The sequence below is a fragment of the Prionailurus bengalensis genome, chromosome B1 (assembly GCF_016509475.1).
Source record: "Prionailurus bengalensis isolate Pbe53 chromosome B1, Fcat_Pben_1.1_paternal_pri, whole genome shotgun sequence".
NCBI lineage: Eukaryota > Metazoa > Chordata > Mammalia > Carnivora > Felidae > Prionailurus > Prionailurus bengalensis.
The window spans coordinates 1,451,469-1,465,385 of NC_057344.1; the positions used below are offsets into that span (position 1 = coordinate 1,451,469).

At 54.5% G+C, this 13,917-nt stretch overlaps 1 protein-coding gene across 4 annotated transcripts in view; it reads left to right on the forward strand.

The window, feature by feature from the left end:
- The window catches only part of DLGAP2 (DLG associated protein 2), a 791,263-nt gene that overhangs the window by 756,305 nt on the left and 21,041 nt on the right, over positions 1-13,917 (forward strand). For 3 of the 4 annotated variants that reach the window (XM_043557189.1, XM_043557186.1, XM_043557195.1), the window contains 4 exons: positions 72-421; positions 1,406-1,447; positions 7,427-7,512; positions 10,131-10,546. In XM_043557189.1, the coding sequence (XP_043413124.1) occupies positions 72-421; positions 1,406-1,447; positions 7,427-7,512; positions 10,131-10,546 (894 nt within the window). The remainder of the gene's footprint in view (positions 1-71; positions 422-1,405; positions 1,448-7,426; positions 7,513-10,130; positions 10,547-13,917) is intronic. The other variant, XM_043557191.1, reaches the window with a different exon arrangement.

Sequence of the window (13,917 nt, forward strand, 5' to 3'; positions counted from 1 at the left end):
ACAGGGGACCCGGTTTCCGGGCGGGGGAGGGGAAGGTGCTTCTGCTGATGGGACTCTGATTTCCCTCGCAGCCGTGTCGTACGCGAATTACAAGAAGACCCCGCCGCCCGTGCCCCCGCGCACCACGTCCAAGCCCCTGATCTCGGTGACGGCGCAGAGTAGCACGGAGTCCACCCAGGACGCCTACCAGGACAGCCGCGCCCAGAGGGCGTCCCCGTGGCCCCAGGATGGCCGCGGCCTCTACAACTCCACGGACAGTCTGGACAGCAACAAGGCCATGAGCCTCGCCCTGGAGACGGCCGCGGCCCAGCGCCTCGCTGCCGAGGGCCAGAGCGGCTCCACGCGGACCAGCGACAAGGCTGTCCTGGTGTCCAAGGCGGAGGACTTCCTCAAGAGCCGGCGCTCCTCCATCGGGATCCAGGTAGACTCTCTCTGCCGCCTGCTCAGCGGGCTCTGCGAATAGCGTAGGCTAACACATGGCGCCCGGCCGCCCTGGGGCCCTGGCGGGGAGCGCGGCCTCTGAGGGCCGCCGACGCGAGAGCTGGGCCCAGCTTGTCCGCAGCCTGCAAGTCTGCAGCCAGGCGCCCCCCCCCCCGGGGGGCAGCTGGGGCCCCCGCCTCACACCCGCCCCTGCCACCCTGGGCCCCCCACCCCCCAGGGCAATTTCTAGGGGCCACCGGCCGCTTAGAGAGTGTGCAGACAGCTCATTTTGATGCTGCGGAAGGATGGTATTTTTGGTGGACCCTGGTATTTTGAAAGCCTTTCAGTCTTTTGGCCAAACACTTAAGTGGGGGGAAAGGGCACTGGGAATAAAACGGTAAAAGGAAGAAAGACTGAGGCGAGCCCACAGCTGCTCAGGTCACGGCCCCCAGAAGGCGCTTGTGCGCCGGCCGTGGGGCGCTCTGGGCCTGTAGTGGGGGAGGCAAAGCCAGGCCCGTAGTTTCAGACCACCGAGGGATCACGGCACCCCGAGGCCCCAATTCCCACCCGAGATCCCGACGCGCTGCCTGCACAGGGTGCCGCGGTCTCCGGGCAGGGGGCGGGAGGCACGTGGTGAGGACCCAGGAGCCCCCTTTCAGTCAGGGGCACAGGTCACCCTCACGCCGACCCTGTCTTGCCTCAGCGACTCTCCCCACAAGATTCTGCTGCACGGCGAGGCTCTCCAAGCGCGGTTCGCCTCCATTCAGCCTGTGTGCAGCCGGAAGTTGTGAAATCAGGACTTCCTGGCCGCCAGGGAGAGGGTGAACAGAGCCCCGACCGGGGGCCGCGCGTGCCAGGCACTGACATGAGGGGGCACGACGTGTCGGGCATCCCGGGGACACGGGAGAGCAGGCTGGGGAGACCGCCCGCTCGACTAGGTCGTCTGAACCAGGTCTCCACACTGTGGCTTCATTGTTTTGTTTAGGATTCTGAATTCCCAGAACATCAGCCATACCCAAGGTCAGATGTAAGTACCAAGATATACTCCAAAGCCAAGTACGCATGAATTTTTATTTTCTCTCCCTGTTTTGGATTATTCATACAAACGCTCTGTCACCTCTCTCTGTCCTGATTCTATATGCCAGGCGCTATGCTAGGTGCTCCCCACTGACCGCCTCCCCAGTGATGTGCAATTAACGCCACTTTGATGAGGGCAAAGATGAGGCTCAAACCAGGCCGGTAACGCCGCAGTCGACGGGCTTGCCGGGGCCACAGCAGTGGGACGTGGGGCTCCGGGGTCCCTGGCCGTCCTGGCTCTGAAGTCACGTCTCCAGGGAAGACGTGTGCGGTCCCCGAGTTAAGGAGGCTGACTCCACACCCCTGGGCGCCCCTGCACCCTCTGGCCTTCTCCCCTGCCACCGGCTTCCAACTGGCTGCCCACGCCAGCCGTGGACAAGGAGGGGCATGTCGGCCTCTGACACTGTCTGCTAAGAGCAGGAACACGTGTCGCGTTCGGTCACCCGGCCGCTCGGCAGTGCCCCCTCCTGCCTCCGCCTCACCCCCCCCCAGAAGCCCCCACACTTTTACTTGCCCCGTGGCCCTTTGTGCTTCTCGCAAGCACGCCTTTCCTCTGCGGGAACGTCCTTCCTCCCGCTGCCACCACTCACTGCTTCCTGCGGTTCCCGCGTAAACCCCTCCCCAGAAGCCTTTCCTGGAGCTGCCCCCGGAGCGCGTGTCTGGGAGGGCTGCCCCTCCCCCTCTTCACACCCCAGCGCCTAGCACAGCGCCTGGCACATAGCAAGTGCTCGGTAAATGTCGGATAAGTGGCGCGCGGGTGACGGTGGCCGAGTGGTCCGTGAGAACCAGTGTGAGTGCGCGCGTGTGCTGGACTCAGCTCTGTTTTGTGGCAGAAAAAATGCACAATATCCTGTGAGCCTGTAACCTGGCAGTTGTCAGACCAAAGAACGGAGGAGCCAAGAGGACACGTCGTCACAGAAACCCGTCTTAGCGTAAATAAGTCAAAGAAGTGACAGGTGGGAGTGCAGGCAGCTCACTCAAAGAGGAAAGCACGAGGAAACGGGGTGAGGGGCCACTTAAGCGGAGGGCAAGACCCCAAAGACCCCCGAGGGCACGGAGGAGCGGCCGGCTGGCCGCGCTGTGAAGGCGCAGCTCGGGACACCGCCGTGCCCCTGGCTCCCCAGTACGTGCCCGTTGTCACCTCACACCCCCAGGAGCTGTTGTTACCACATCCAAGTTACCGACGGGGAGACCGAGGCTCGGGGGTACGGGACCTGCCTCCGGGTACACGGCCGTGAGCGTCAAAGGACGGAGGGGGGCTTGCGGGAGAAACGAGGGAAGGGCCGCACGGTGCCCTCTGCGAGCCTGACCGGGCTCGGTTCCTGCGACTCGCGTGGACGAGCACAGTCCGCCCCGGTCTGTCCCGTCGCCGGTAGAGGAAGGTGGCTAGCGTCGCACACGCTCGGCCCGGCTCCCGGGGGGAGGCCCGCCTGACCGCCGACCACGCTCCCTCAACCACGGCGGGCTCTCGTCTGCACGAGGACACCAGACCACGCACACCGCACGACATCTTCCCGCCGTTTCTGCGGGTTTGGGGGAAGGACCCCAGGCCTTCCTCCGCGTTAGCCGCGTGAGAGTTGGTACCGTGACGCCCTGCCCCCCTTTCCCTCACTCGACGGTGACGCGTGCCTCTCTCCTTCGTGTTCCCCTTCTGTTCGTGTCTGTGATCGGTCCGTCACCACGGGGTTTCTTTGCTTGTGCGTCTGCGTCTGTGTCTGTGAGTCCTCGCGAGGCGTCTCCTGTCCCCGGACGCCACGGCTCGGCTCCACGCGCAGGCCCCCTGCCTCAGCCGTCCCGGCCGGACGCGCGAGCGGTGACGGTCTGTTGCAGCCCCGGGTTGTGGGACTGGACGGAGGCATCGATGCAGGCCCACTCGTTACTCCACTCAAACGTCCGGCTGAGCGAGCGTGGGTCTGCCCGCCGGCGCGGACTTCTCCCTCGCCAGCCTGAGCCGCCGCACGTCCCCGCAAGCCCCCCCCCCCACCGCCACCTGCTCTCAGAGCTGCGCTGAGCCTCTCCCAGCAGGCAGGCCGGCAGATCACGTTTCTCTCTTGGACGTGGAACAGGTCCCCGAGGGAGACACAGCCACCGTGCGCCTGCCCAGCCGCGCGCCAGGTCTTGAAGGCAGAGCGGAAGCGATCTGCGTTTAGCCGCCAAAGACGCGCCTTTGGAGCCGCGGCCCACGGCGGTTCCGGCTGCCTGCCTGGACCCTTCTCTTGGGTCCTGGGGAAGCGAGGCTCAGACAGCAGCTCGTCAGCTGACTTCCCACAAACCCCTACGTGCAGGAGACGGGGGCCAAGGCGCACGGGGGCCGCCTCCCGTCCAGCTCACCCCCCGACATACACATGCTCACACGTGTGTGCCTGGACGCTCACACACACACACTCCTGTGTACACCTGTGCTTACGTGTCTGCACACACCTACATGCACGCTCAACACGCACGCACCCGTGGGCTCACACCTCACACACGCACACTCACACGTGTTCATACCCACACACATGTGCAAGCATGCTCGTGCATGTGCTGTGTGCACGCTCGTGCGTGTGTGCTCACATAGACTCACTGTGCACCTGCTGGAGCACACACGGTCACACGTACACGTGTGTGCTCCCGTGTGCAGCCAGGCATGTGGATGCACACGCAGACACATGCACGTGCACGCTTGCACGTGCACGCTTGCACGTGCACACTACACTCGCGCAGTCACACACACACAGACACAGTCACACATGCACATGCATGCAACAGCATGGACCGTATTTAGAAGGCCCCCTCCCTGCCTCTCCCCACGGCACACGGCTCCGCTTCCAAGTGCTCTGGCCTTACGCAGGGAGAGCCACTGCGGGGTGCGCAGAGCCAGGACGGTCTTCCGTGACGGCACTCGCCACCCACTGCGGTGACTGGGGAGGCGTCTGTCCCCGTGCATCAGGGAGCCCTTCAGAAAAGGTTCGCTTAAAATACAGCTTTCCTCTCGAAGCCTAGTCCACGGCTGGTCTTGTGAAAATGAACATCGGTCTATAGTTCTCAAACCTTTTAAGATCGCTCGACCCTTCTAGCCAGAGTCTCCTCTTGGGAAGACATTCCTTTCATTTCCTTCCCACTGTGTAAAGTAGTAATTCCTTTCCTGTGTCCTAAATTTGCTTTTTTTTCCATCTATACAAGGGTCTCTGGTCCCAGGATTTCCAAAATGGATAAATATTTAGCTCATCCAGGCGATACATGATTTTACCATCCCCCTCAGCCTTTACCTTCTGAAAATAGGGATAACTACGTTTTTCCCTCAAGAAAGTTACACGTGACAACCACTGTAAATCTGTGAAATTCCTCAAATTTAATGTCCATATCATACACACCTGTTAACAGTTGAGGTGCAAAGACAGAGCATTAACACTTGCTGTGGACAGACACACGTGACTCTGGCTTCCTGTGGCGTTTTACAATTAAATGAAGTGTCCGATGTCCCCTCATCTTTGAGACGAGGAAGAAGAGATTCAACCAAATCTAAGAGACTCACCGGAGGGTCACAGGGCCAGGCAGTAGCAGAACCTGACTCCAGAAGCTGTACTCTCCTCATTTGCTAGGAACGTAAGAGGGGTCCAGCGGAGGGGATGTGCAGACGGGACAAGGGGAGAAAATGTCTCATTGTCTGCTTGTATGCGTTAGCCACTTATGCAACGTGTTCACATGCCCGTGAATATGTGCGTGTTTCGTGTGTACGCACACAGCTCCCGACTCCACCGTCCACGCCACTTGCTAGTGTGCCTTGGACCATAAGCATCTTCCGTGTCACAACTGCATAGTGTTCCGTGTCTTGAGCAAATCATACCCGACCCCATGTCACCGTTCTCCTCCATGACTACCCGCTGTGTTTCACCTTCTACATACCGCTACGATGAACGCCTCACACGTTTGCCAGAGTAAGGTAATTTGGTAGACCAAAATCCTAAAGTAGAAGTGAAGCAAATATTCTGAACATCTTGGTGATAAAACCCTGTGCTCTTTCCATTACAAAAGTCTTTCTAAAAGCATATGTACGCAGTGATCTCCCCCATATTATGAGTCTATCACATTCGACGACATCGACCAAAATCGTCAAGCACAGTAATACCTTTGACCCAGAAGTCGCCTGTGCTGTGAAAATAGTCACAAAAGCACACACACACGTGCACACCCATATCTACAGCAGCAGCATAAATAATGGCAGAAAACTAGAAATAAGCACATTACCCCTCCAGCGAAGACTGATTACAGATAAATTAGGTCGTGTTCATAAAACGGAATAGCAAGCAGATAAGACACAAGGCAGCTCTGTTTGCTCTGACGGGGACGACGTTCCAAATACTTTAATTTTTATTGTGATCCTTTGTGTAAGATAATAGTGGTAACAGTCTCCACGACCAGGAAGGTGAACTTCATCAAAGCCATGACCCCCTTAAAACTGGAGAGGGAAGGAGAGACGGCAGCGGGGATAGGATTTTGATTCAACAGTGTCCCTCCCCCAGGGGCCACCCCATGTCAAACCACGCGACACAAAGGAGGTGCGACCTGTGTGCACGTGTTCGGGACTCCAGCAGTAAGAGGGGGTGTTCTCGGTGATTCTTGGGGGTGCCAGAGTCTTCATGCGGCTGGATTTATTCCGGCCGCAAACAATTAGGAAGAGCCCGGTGCTACAGTCAGAGAGACTCAGGTGTAAACCCTCCTGCCCTAGTGAGCTGTGCACCCCTGGGCAAGTTTCTCACCTTCTCTGATTCTCAGCTGTCCAGTGTGGCAGGAAGTAACAGCAGGAGTATCATGGGCACTCCATGCAATAATGCTTCCTATGCTCTTAGCACAGTGCCTGGTGCGGGGTAAGCCTAAAACAAATATCAGCTATCAAGATCATTTCTCTTTGCCACAAATTTAGTTGGCCCTCGATGGTATGAGCTCAGCCATAGGACAGCCACAAATTACAATGACAGTCTCTCCTCATCACAGAAGAGAATGTCACAATTGTTTGTTTAATGGGTTATATCTTACCCTTGTGGCAATCATTAATACTTTTAAGGAAAAAAATGTGTTTTACAACTTAGCTGTGGCATTTTAGATTGGGGTCAAAATCCTACTGATAAAGTAAGTAATCTTTTCTAGGAAAAAGGAAAGGGATGTTTGAGTAGCCAGGATAATATTTACGATTAAACTAACCTTTGGTTTCACAGACTTTTCGCACCGAGAGGTGGTTGTTGTTGTTGTTGTTGTTGTTTTCCACAAAACGGAGTGTCTCAGAGTTCCCTCGTGTGTCCCTGCTCGTGGTCCTGAAATGCTTTCTGGGTTTGGGAGAGATTTTGGCAAGGAGAACCACGATCAGGACTCCATGGGAAATGCAGTCTCTGCTGTGTTCTGACATGGCCTTGCTGCACACAGTCCTGGTAGCAAACAGGAGACACCTGCAGGTGGGAACAGTCGGAGATGTTGCCTCAGTGTCCCCGGTACACACTGAAAGTCCTTGCCATGTGTTTTTGTATGTGGATACCGCCACCAGTATACTTCCATTAAATTGCTTATGTTGTTGCAAGCTCTCTCTGGTTCGTGCTGTACTTACTTTCTCCACTGTAGGGTGTGATAGGAGCTTTTCAGCCCTATAATAATGCGACCCAACAAAGCCTCTTTCTTGCCTTAGCTGAGCTAAGCAGTTGTATTTGCATAGGTTTAAGAGATCAGAGCACAACGCTGAGTTCAAGGAGTTATGTAAACTTTGATGAAACGCAGTAGCAATGTAATTACACCAGTACAATGCATTTCCCTCTCTCTATGATTTTTACTGGGTCAAGTGCAACTCTGTATTAATTATATGTGCAATTAATTACAGCAAATGAACACACACAAAAAACAGTCCCTCACCCAGGTCCCCTGTCGTGGTTCTAAAATAAGATGTTCTGTGTTATACTAGGTGGAAACAGCCACAGATTCGGACACGGAGAGCCGAGGCCTGCGGGAATACCACTCTGTCGGCGTCCAGGTGGAAGATGAGAAGAGGTAATCAGCCCCTTTGAAATATACAAGGTCCTCAGCAGGAACGACCTGTTAGGGATACGAGGTTCCCCAGCAGGAAGGAGTGATCTGTTAGGAATACGAGGTCCCCAGCAGGAACAATCTGTTAGGGATACAAGGTCCCCAGCAGGAACCATCTGTTAGGGTTGCAAGGTCCCCAGCAGGAACGATCTGTTAGGGATGCGAGGTTCCCAGCAGGAACCATCTGTTACGGATGCAAGGTCCCCAGCAGGAACGACCTGTTAGGGATACAAGGTTCTCCAGCAGGAAGGAGTCATCTGTTAGGAATACGAGGTCCCCAGCAGGAACCATCTGTTAGGGTTGCAAGGTCCCCAGCAGGAACGATCTGTTAGGGATGCGAGGTTCCTAGCAGGAACCATCTGTTAGGGATACGAGGTTCCCCAGCAGGAAGCAGTGATCTGTTAGGAATACGAGGTCCCCAGCAGGAACGATCTGTCAGGGATGTGAGGTCCCCAGCAGGAACCATCTGTTAGGGAAGTGAGGTCCCCAGCAGGAACCATCTGTTAGGGACGCAAGGTTCCCAGCAGGAACCATCTGTTACGGATGCAAGGTCCCCAGCAGGAATGACCTGTTAGGGATACGAGGTTCTCCAGCAGGAAGGAGTGATCTGTTAGGAATACGAGGTCCCCAGCAGGAACAATCTGTTAGGGATACGAGGTCCCCAGCAGAAACCATCTGTTAGTGTTGCAAGGTCCCCAGCAGGAATGATCTGTTAGGGATGCGAGGTCCCCAGCAGGAACCATCTGTTAGGGATGCGAGGTCCCCAGCAGGAACCATCTGTTAGGGATGCGAGGTCCCCAGCAGGGACCATCTGTTAGGGATGCGAGGTCCCCAGCAGGAACAACCTGTTAGGGATATGAGGTCTCCAGCAGGAACGATCTGTTAGGGATACGATGTCCCCAGCAGGAACGGTCTTTTAGGGATACGAGGTTCCCAGCAGGAAGGATCTGTTAGGGGTATGAGGTTCCCCAGCAGGAACCATCTGTTAGAAACCTGACTGCAAACACCTAGATCATGCTGACCATCAATAATTCATGCCTCTCGTGGAAATAGGGTCATATATTTATACTTTTCAATATGTCGTTCAAGTATGAATTAGCATCCGCCTGTGTCTTGTTTTTGCAAGAGGCAAGGGAATAATTCTTTCTAAAGTAATTTACTGCCTATGAAATCTGATGGCTCTGAAAGCCAAGTTCTTCACCCAAAGGAAGAGCGCATCAGCCTGAGGGTCGACCAGATGCATGCATTCTCACCTAATAATGTCAAAAGGAAAAGAAAGAGAGATAAGGAAAGATGTTTAAGACCTTAGCCACCATGACTTCAACTACAGAGTAAGAGATGCCTATTAGGATAGTGTTATTTTGCAACAAGAACAGGATGATTCTTTTGTATTTAAAATAACATATCGTATAAATTTCATAAAAATGAATTTTAATGAGAGCATCATTACATCTGCAACTTCTGTTCACATCTAGCTGGTAAGGTCCTGGGTGACATTCTCATTGGAGGGTTTTAGGACCCAACCCATAAAGGTTTTGATTGCGGAGACATTCAGACCACAAACTAATGGCTTCCCAGGCTCCCAGTAGACCTCTCAGAGGCTGGACGGCTTCTGCACTGGGGAATCTGGGCTTGCTGCCTTCTGTCCCATCCCTGGCTTGCTCTCTTGTTTGCCTCCAGCAAAGAAAGTAAGTGGCACATTCATTAGCCAGCTGCTCTCACAGCTATTGCCATCTGTAGGTTCAAATGGGGAGAAGCCAGAATGTTTAGTTAGGGTACAGTGTGGCTGTACCCCCCCCACACACACACACAGAGTTCTCACCCAGCAATGTCTGGACTCCAATTACAAGCCCTTTCCTACCCATCATTTCAGTAATTGGCTGTGCAGGCATGGGTGGCCTCCAAATACATACGATGAAAATGTTTTTCAAACACCTGCTAAAGTCAGAGCTCAGATTCATTATTTTGCATAAAAGACTTAATGGAGACGATATTAAGATATTCAGAAAGGAGGAGAAACTCATGTCCTGAAATGTGTCCCCAGAAGTCAGAGGGTACAGAAGTTACTTATATCAAAGAAGCAACGCGGCCTTACTTTTACCTGCATGCCACACACGGGAGTTCGTAAACTTGTGGCGGATTTGCAAAGGGAGGTCACTGTTCCAAGGCGGGCGGGGGGGGGGGGGGGGGGGGGGGGGGGGGGTGGGGGGGGGGGGGGGGGGGGGGGGGGGGGGGGGGGGGGGGGGGGGGGGGGGGGGGGGGGGGGGGGGGGGGGGGGGGGGGGGGGGGGGGGGTCTCACGGGCCGCTCTCCTCACGGTGCCCTCCAGTACACTTACGTCTTAAGTGGGCATTACGTAGGCACTGAGACGTAGGTGCATGTCAGAGGTTGCTTATGAGCGAAACCCAATGTGCTTTCATAGCTGGGACCCCAGAGCAGCGGCAGTAGAGGTGAAAACGCTCACCTTCCCTTGAGCCGCTGGCTCGCTGCCTCGCAGGAGTGCTGTGTGCGAGCTCGCCGTAGGTGTGCCGCAGAAAGTCATCTCAGAAAGCCTTTCGTTTTTCTTCCTTCCCGCCTCCGCAGACATGGACGTTTTAAGCGCTCGAACAGCGTGACAGCCGCCGTCCAAGCAGACTTGGAGCTGGAGGGCTTCCCGGGACGCGTCACCATGGAGGACAAGGGCCTGCAGTTTGGTCCCGCCTTCCAGCGGCACTCGGAGCCCAGCACGCCCACCCAGTACGGGGCGGTCAGGACTGTCCGGACCCAGGGGGTCTTTAGTTACAGAGAGGACTACAGGGCGCCCGTGGACACTGCCACCCTGCCCCCTCCCGAGCCCTGGCTGGAGCCGTGCGTCGAGACGGCAGACACCGGGAGGATGTCTCCGTGCCGCAGGGACGGCTCGTGGTTTGTGAAGCTGCTACACACGGAGACCAAGAGGATGGAAGGCTGGTGTAAGGACATGGAGAGAGAGGCAGAGGAGAATGACCTCTCGGAGGAAAGTAAGAGCACAGCCTCCAGTGGCTTCTTAACCCCGTCCCTGGGCAGTAGCATGAACGGGCAGGTGCCAGTATTAATGTGGGAATGTCCTTTGATACTTGGGCAAATTGAAACTGCATCCCACTCAATTCCAAGAGAACAGACAAGAGAACAAACAGAAAAGCAACCGGTAACGTGTTCCAGGGGCTCCTCCTGGGTTTTGTTAGATCGTGAGCCCGGTGGTGCTGATTGTGGTGTCGTTAGCATCCTTAATCTCGTGTTCCACGTGCTAGCTTTCTCCACGTGGAGCACTCTGAGTGTTTTCTAGAGTCCTTCCTGCCCCGTGTTTACATGGAGTAGAGTTGGCTTTATGCCAAAGAGAAGTTGGAGACGAATAGGAGATTGAACCGGCCCCATGACGGTGCGTTCCCATCGCAGTGCCGCGCGCAGATCTGACCTTCCTGAATGAGGGTCCGCAGAGCAGATCTGCTCCAACCCTTAATGGCTCAGATGGGTCTCTGCCTCTCTGTGCAGGAAGGGACAGCGTCCCTTTTTGCCCACCTCCTCCCCATTTCCCTGAAGAACCCTATCTTGAGGATTGTCAGAGCGGCCTCCTTTACAAATCACTGCATGTGACTTCCAAGCAAGTACCTGCCATCTTTGTTTTTAGAACAAGATTACCATGAGAATAATTGCAACGTACTTAGAACTAACCCCTGGTCTTTAGCACAGTACAGTCTCTCAAAGGCATTTCTGAGTGTCTTGACTCGACAAATCATGCTGTCTTTAAAGTGGTTGTTCACTTTCCATGAATTCCTTGGTACATTTGCTAGGTCGCTACAAATTCTCAAGTTCAAAAAGATTGCTGACGTCTTTGGGAATTGTGCCCTGGCATTACATGTCTAGATGGCTGCCGTAATAGAATGCGTCAGTAATCTAGAAATGGAAATGCAGTGATGAAATTATATGGGACTTCACATAACGTACAGAGTAAAATGGCCCTGGGATCCTAGAAGCCAAGAAAATAATTGGTGTGTGGATCTCTAGTTGTTAGAACTTATGGTGCTACCCTATGAGGAAAGAGAGAGATTGCCCTTAAATCACTAATTCCTTCCCCCACATTTCTCTCTGAGTCATCCAAGTCCACATGTTGTTTACCTGGGCCGCCATCAGACCCTGAGTATTTTGGAGGAAGCGTTGCCAGGGTGAGCCATTTGAACCTGCTCCCTGGCCGGCTCTGGCCACTGGTGTCTCGCACCATCCCCATGCGGTTGTCCCAATCTGTTGTCTGCTTGGGGCACATTCGGTGGAGGGCTTGCTCACAATCGTGGTGCTGAAAACTCACTTACTTCCCGCACGTTGTTCTCACTCGTCGGTATGTGCGTCGGCTTGGCAAAATTGTTTTTCTTGTCACAGGGACTTACAATCGTTCTCCCAAAGACACAGGAAAACTAAATTGTGCGCGTTGGTGGGATATCGGGGCCGGGCTGCCGTCCCCACTGTGTGTGTGTGCTCGGCGTGAGTTCTTGCAGGGCCTGGGGCGCACAGACCTGCCAGGTGGTCAGTCAGGACGCACGTCCCCCGTCCCGTCCCGTCCCGTCCCGTGGCTCCACAGCGGAGCACTGCGGAGGAGGAGACGGGAGGAAGACGCAGCGGTAACAGTTGTCAGTCTTAGCTCCACAGAGTGTCCGCCAATTTCATCCTGTCATCTTCCGAATCTGCACCCTCAGGACACATCCTAGAAGTTCTGGCTTCCCTCTGTGTGCAGAGCAACCAGGGTCGCCAGCCACTGATGTTTGTAAGGTGGTCCAGCACAAGAGCTCCCTTATCCGAATTTCCCATATTTCGTGTGTCCTTTTAACCCAGTCATTATTTTCCAAGAATCAGCTTTAAAACGGGTATTTTTTAAAGGAAGAAATCTCTAAGCCAGCACATACGAAGGCGTACAGGCACGTACGAGCACGTATCCTGTGCCAAATCTTATGCTAAGTTCTTCACGTACCTCGTCAAGGGCTCACCGTGGGTGGTGGGTAGAGGGCATCGTCTCCATTATCAAAGTAAACCAAGGCTCGGGGTCACTCTCTTTCCCCAGGCCCCACAGAGTAAAGAGGTGGAATGAGGTGTCAGAGTCAGGGCATCTCCTGTCAAGAGCTGTGTTTCAGGGCTGGCTGTGCTGTCTGAATTTCTTAAATCACGAGATTCTTTTACTGGAAACTTCCTCCCTACATTGCGTCCTTCCCATCTGTGTTCTCGGGGATCACCTTCTTCTGTGTCTTACAAAGTGCTGAGTCCCATCCTTGGCCATTTGCTTCATTCTGGTCCATTTTGGCCGGGACATCCATTTATCCTCAGAGAGAACTCCTGAGCTAATAAAATACAGACCTGGGGTATCCTTAATAAGCCACTGGAGATTAAGAGAGCAAAGAAAAAAGGGCACAAGTTCTTTCTCAAACTAAACACGAAAGATCCGACAGTTAAAGGCTTCAGCACTGAAACAGCATCGCAATAAGTCATGACTGTCTTGTCATAGGAGACATTCCAGAAAATTCTGGGAAGAGTGCCATAAGGGCACCATATACGAAAGTCAGTTTGATGGCCTGCAATGACCCGAATCAACTGTAAGATTACATCATCTCAGGATACACAATATTTAAATTTCGGTTGGAGAGCACATTCTCCAGCAAACTATGGCGGAAGGTGACTTTCTGCTGCCCTTCAATTGCGTTTCCTAAACCCCTTTTTTAAAGCCTGCTTTGAACCTCTGGGGCCTTCTTCTTGGACTGTGTCGTTAACGTAAACATCCTACGGATATTTACCGGATACGTGCTGTGAGCCAGGCACCACCGCACAGAATGTAGGCTAGTGGAGACTGACCAGGGTACAGTGTAGACCCAGACTGCAGTTACCTCGGATGGAGAAGTGAGACCAGGACAAGACTATCGCGAGTGGGAAACATCACATGTAGTAGGAGACAGGCAGGCAGGTGTGTTAGAAACTCAGAGGTATAAGATGCTGTCGAGGGGGGAGATTCCAAGATGCTTCGTGGAGAAGGTGGCATGGTGCAGGGCCTCGAGGGGGAGTTGGATTTGGCTGAGCAGCAGAGGGGGCAGAGGGAGGGCAGTGGCACAGGAGCCCCTGTCCCAAGACTCTGTAAGAAGACCTTTGCTTTGACGCGGACCGTGCACCTGCCTGCGGGAAGGAGCCCCTTTGCTCCGTCACCTCCACACCCTGGGACGAGCGTTTCTTCTTGGAGGACAGGACAGTCCCTGTGTTTTCCCAAAGCTCTGTCTGTCTGCTGTCATGGGAGGCCCTATGTGCTCTGCAGGGGAGACAAAGAAAGAGGGGATGGAGCGGAGGAAGAGAGGAGCAGTCTTCATAAACAGGGACAGTCCCG